We start from the raw sequence: 6,388 nt of genomic DNA on the forward strand, positions 1-6,388 counted from the left end.
CAAAAAAATAGTCAGATACTATAAACAGGATTCAACTATGAGTTGTATACAGTATACAAGAAACCTACTAAAAAAAGGTAATAAACACAACATAAAATATATGCATAGTACAAACGTTAAAGTTTTTATATAATATAATGTATTCCAACTAAAATCACTTAAAAATACAAAATATCAATAAGTTAAAAAAAAAACAAATCACTCAAATTAAAAAATTAGGATACTTATCATTAGTTTATTGCTAAAGCTCGTGTAAAGTTTAATGTATACCTAATATACAATAAACTGATAGATAACACGAGTATATTATCATACATTTTTACAACACAATATACAAATTTACCCATATTATTAAGATATATTTAAAAAAAACAGTTTATAAGGAGGAAATAGATAAGTATAATCAATATATGATTTAGTGATATTATTAGACTGCTGACTGGTATGTTTATAGACCTAAAATTAGTTGTTTTGTAAATAATTATATTATATAATATTATTAAATGATACAATAAAATTGTACGTCATAGCTAAGAAGCATTATTAAGTAAACAAAACAACATCATGAATCACGTGATGATTTTAAGAATTGTTCATCTTAGTTCAATAATGTTTGATAATATGACATTGGTGGGCTAAAATAATATTTTCTTGAATAATTATAAAAATCTGTGGATTATTGATCATACAATACATAAATACATTAATATTATAATTCACACATTTAAAAATGGACAGTATTATTATTATGTGATTACAATCACGATCACTCGATTATTTATTGTGTTTTTTATTCTCAAGTAGAAATTAACTAGGTACTATTTGTACAATATTATCGTACGCACAATCAGTATAAGTAAACCTATAGAAAATCAAAAAGCTTCTAATTTTCGATCGAAATATGGTATACGAATAACGACACTTGACAATAAAATTGAAACTTAAATAATTTCAATTGGTTTTCTTATCTTACACCGAGATAAACCAGGATAACCGTGCAAGATATATTTTATAATATATTCATCATCAAAACTACCGTCGTCGAACAATAAAACTAGTCGCGTAGGTAATCGCTGTGAAGTGTAACAGCAACAACGGCAATAACCAACCGATATTAGCAGTTATGCCCTTGCACTAATTGCAGTTACACGCGATGACGTTCGTGCACGGCGTGACGGCCCTGCACGTGTCCGTGGAACCGGTGGTGCTGTTCTACTTCGTCACGAAAGTGTTCTCAATGAACCTGAGCACCAGTCTGCTGCTGTACAAGGCGTGCGACCCGACGGGCGCGACAACCAGCCATGTGGGCTCGAAGTGTCCGGACGAGACGGCGGCGCAGCACGTGGTGGCGCCTATCATCGGCTGGAAGTCGCTCGTCCAAAATCTGGTGCCCATAGCGCTGGTCATGACCGCGGGCACGTGGAGCGACCGGCACGGCCGCCGTAGGCCGCTAATCGCGCTGCCGATCGTCGGCCAGGTGTTGGCGGACGCGCTGTCGCTGTACTGCACCGTCGTGTGGTCGGTGTCGCCGGCGCTGACGGCCACCGCGCAGGCGGCCGCGCTGTCGCTGACCGGTGGCCAGGCGATGCTGTTCAACGGCATCAACTCGTACGTGGCCGACACGACCACGGAAGAGTGGCGGACGTTCAAGTACGGTATGGTCGGCGGCACGTTAGCTGTTACCGGAATTCTGGGAATGCTCGCTTATGGATTCGTAATGAACAACATGGGTTTCGTAGCCGCGTACGTGGTGTCCATCCTCCTGGGCCTGACCGCGCTCGTCCTCACTTTCGTGTTCATCCACGACAGTGGTACCAAACAGCCGTTGTCCCAAGACGTCGTCCGGGCCGTCAACCCGCTGGACGTTCTCCGCCGTTGTTACCTAGTGATGACCAAACGACGTGATGGTCACGGCAAGTTGGTCCTCTGTCTTACCTTGATTGTGTGCGCGCCGCTAACGTGCTCGACACTACACGGTGAGTTGTACATCGTTTAACGTCGGTAGGTACTATATTAGTATATTACTATAAATTATAACGTATATTTTTATAGTTATTTGGTTATAAGATTCTAAAACAATAAGAACAAATTTATCGTATTTAAAAAAAAATAGTTTTTTATTTCTTTTCAACTTTTAAGCACAATTAAATGTTTTTATATATGAATAAAAATGTTATTTTTGAACAACAACATCAAACAAAACAAAATTGATTATCGAATACTAATATATTTGTAAAAAATTTTTATTCCTATTACTTAAAAAAATACTGAACATTTTTATCATTGATTACACAAATTTCCAACTAGATACAATTTTACATTTTTTATGATGTTAAAATTTGAAGTACTTTTTTTATTTCGAACGGTAATAATTAAAAAAAAAATAAATTAAATAGCAAATTTAAATCATCGTAAATTCGTAAGACAAACCCACTCATCGCCCCAGTCAAAATATTAAGAAAAAATAAAGCTAATAAAGTAATAAACATCAATTAGAACTTCATGTAACAAAACATTTAAATTTTAAGAAAACAATGCTATCCATGTTCATGTAACTTGATGTGTATAAAATTATTCAATAGTTTTTAAAAATAATATATTAGTTATAACTTATAGGTAATTGAAGTATCACAAGTATATTTTATCAAAATATTTATAATTCTGCCGGCGCTGCAGATATAAAATAGTATCATTATAAAATTTAACTACATTACGAATTTTCTCTTATTAATTCCGCTTATCTTGTTTAATAAACTTATCATAATTTATTATAATAAATAAACAATTTTATATTCATAAACATCAAAGATTAAAGGTAAATATTTGATCGTTTTCACAGTCGCTAAAACGATGTGTGAGTTATCTTTAAAAAAAAAAAAGTGATTAAATGAGTACTGCTATGCTTTACACTTTACAGTAAGCAGTGGCGGCTCGTGGATTTTTAATGAAGTAGTGCACATCCAAAAAAACTATAACCAATATTATATATATTATAAACTGTATTAAATAATTGTTTACAAATTTTAGTTATTTATCAATTACCATTTATTTTGTTAATATTTAAATCTGAAGTAGGCCTATTTTTATTTTTTATTTCCATATTTTTCTCCAACGAGATTGTTGTTGAAAAATTGAGTCACAGTACTTGATGTACTGAATTCATTTTAAAAATTGAAAACAAATACACGAATATCGAATAATATTATACATTAATATTGGTCGTCGATAAAAAAACAGAAACACGTTTGTTGTTTTGATTTTCCAATAATAAACAATGATCGACAAACATTATCAGATGATAATCGGAATATAATAAATGAATGAGATGAATGAGAGTAAAAATAAACTATAATACCGATGCCGACGCGCAACGACGCGGCGACGTCGAAAATACTTCACTGAAAATAATTTAATTGGTTATGCAGTTATGCTTATGTACTATGTACTATGTGCACAGTGCACACTGCACAGAAACGAATGTGCACATCAATTTATTTCATTATAACGCGGGTTGCGTGTATCGACTTGTTTTAATTTTTACACAGTATAAATGTGCATAGTGATTTTGTGCTCACTGCACACTGCACCACTATAATACTAATATTACTAAATAGTAAATACACACCGATACCGTTGTCGCGAACAACCGCCCGGCTGTTCGGCCGTTGAAATAACCCAATCCAAATATTATATTATTTTCATAATAATCTAAATTTATATTTTTATATTTTGAAAAATAATCTTAATAACACTACATGTATTTAGTTGTATGATTGTGATTTATGTTTTCAATTTTTCTTGAGTTTGGGTAGGTAGTTCACGTGCACTTGTGCACATATACACGAGCCGCCACTGAGTCAGTAAGATTTAAGTGGGTCACTTCTATGAGTGTGTTTAATTTGAATTCAATGATATGTCAATTAAATCATTGTACACGAATTACAATTCTGAACGTATACGGTCTGTCAGCCTACATCACTATGTATATTTCATAATATTGTTATTAATGTAATTTATTTTACTAAATTAGCATGTTGACTGCCACAACGCCACATGACCAATTTTTTATGATTATTTTTTTAAGGATCAAACCTTCACAACATAATACTTTTGCGTAAAATAATTATTTATATTACCTATTAGCAATATTACCATTATCTGCATAATATACTCGTTGTTTAATTTAAAAAAAAAATTATCTACGAATATCTATGAATTATTTGTTTCTGCTTAGTGAATAAGTTTAAAAATTTTATATAAAGCACTTTATATTTTTTCTAGTGTTGGCCAACGATTTTATAGTATTTTCTTAATAATTTCGATTTTGATATCTAAAAACAATTACTAAGAATATCATGATATTAGAATACGAACAAAATTGGCGGATTTATATTTATATATACACTTTTATTACTTTTATCTACTAAATAATAAACTATGGAATATTGTGATATATTTTAAGTTTAAAGAAACATTGATAGAACTGCTTGAAGAAGAAAATTCGTAGGTATACTGAAAAATACATATTTCAATTATTTCCATACCTCATTTTCTATATTTAGATTTTTAATTTTACACACTTTTAAGTTAATACATATCATAATAATTAGTGATTGATTTTCATATTATTATTAATATACCCAAATCCACATCGATATCAATATTTTTTGAAATTGCATTACGATATCGGAAAAATAAAAACTAATATTATAATTGAAAATTTATCGTTGGCCAACACTAACTTTTTTTATACGTATCAAAAACTATGAAAGGTACCAAAACGTGATATTTATTTACAAACATTGGAAATTCAAAATTTTATAAAATCATGAAAATGGGGATTTTTTTTTTTTTTTTGTAGTTAAAAATGTATAAAATGATTAATGCATATAGTTTAAGCTTGAAAATGTAGTAAAAGGTTTCTTGTATAATTAAGTAGATCATATTGAAACTGAACATTTATTTAATATAATACTATAATCAAAATATTTTAAATTTTGGTATGAACCATCATCGGTGAAATAGTCTAGACTCTAGAGTCTAGAGGCACAAACTAGAATTTGCTATTATAATAATTAATATTATTATTTTGTTATCTTATACATTCTCATTTCTCACTAACATAGATTACATAAAAATACTTATAATTTGAAATTATATTTATAATTTTTACCTATTAATTATATCATGAAAATAGGTAATTTACTAAAAAGTTATTTTTTTTTTTTAACTACGCAGTTAACCATTTCTAATACTTTTTAAAATATTGGATAAAAAAAAAATGGAATTTTTTCACAAAACCATTACTTAATAAATCGATTGTGTTTTTATTTTTTGACTAAAAATACATCGAATGTTCACAAATTTTAAACTTGGTTATGCAAAACTTGTTTTAATAAATTTTGAAAATATAAGTGACTTATGTAAATAAATTTAACTACCTATACAAATTAATTATATTTATAGGAGAAATGTCAGTATTATATCTATATTTGAGGTATAAATTTCAATGGAATGAAGTAGACTTCAGTATTTTTAATACTTACCAGCTGTCTGTTATATTAACAGGTAAGATCCAGTAAAATAAATAATATTTAGATAATTAATAACTGTAAATCTAATAACTACCATAAAACTATAATATAATAACGAAAACATATTATTCAATTTGTATAAAAATCGTCTTTTTATTGTTGATATTTCTATTCAATACTTACTAATAATTATTATCTATAAAAATTAAAAAATTTCTATCTTTAATTATCAAGTATTTAATTATCATCATTGTCTTTGCTTCATTATTTAATTTTTTTTTTTTTAAGGTTACACATTAATTATCGTCTTATTTTAAAAAATGTATTGTTTTTCTAGGTACATTATTTTCATTAGGTATTTTAAGCTACAAGTTTCGAATGAACGATGCGTTAATTGCTACAATTGCTTCTGTATTTGATTTTTTAGCTGCAGTCGCCTTCTTTTTAGTTTCTGAATCATGGCAACTGTTTTTTAGGTAACTATTACTATAACGGTGTAATAACTAATGACTTGTTTAAATAATAAAATACTATTTTCAAATTTTACAGTGCCACCATTAGAAATCTTCCGAGGTGCAGCTATGGTATTAACAAGTTCTATAGCTTCAAAATGTGTTGGATCCGATGAACTGGGTGATTATCTGGAATTGATAAGACGTGTTTAGAGTTAACAATATTTTGACTTTAACACCGATTTTTAATTTTTACATTATTCCAGGTACTATGAATGCAGTGAAATTTCTTATGGAAAATTCCGTAAAAGGTGGATTTTTACCATTATACAATTTTATATACAACCATACATTTGAATCGATGCCAAGTGCATTTTTTTTAATAAGTGTTGTTCTAACAGC

At 29.4% G+C, this 6,388-nt stretch overlaps 1 protein-coding gene across 1 annotated transcript; it reads left to right on the forward strand.

Moving 5' to 3' along the window:
* Positions 1–835: 835 nt before the first annotated feature.
* On the forward strand, positions 836–6,384 carry LOC112597435 (proton-coupled folate transporter-like; the record flags this gene model as incomplete). The annotated part of the gene is made up of 5 exons (XM_025343480.1): positions 836–1,976; positions 5,467–5,568; positions 5,872–6,007; positions 6,082–6,167; positions 6,253–6,384. Coding segments are annotated over exons 1-5 (1,279 nt in total), but the record flags the coding sequence as incomplete, so codon positions are not given.
* Between the last annotated feature and the right edge of the window lie 4 nt (positions 6,385–6,388).

Source organism: Melanaphis sacchari, unplaced genomic scaffold (assembly GCF_002803265.2).
Source record: "Melanaphis sacchari strain LSU unplaced genomic scaffold, SCAv2.0 Contig418_pilon_pilon, whole genome shotgun sequence".
NCBI classification, from domain to species: domain Eukaryota; kingdom Metazoa; phylum Arthropoda; class Insecta; order Hemiptera; family Aphididae; genus Melanaphis; species Melanaphis sacchari.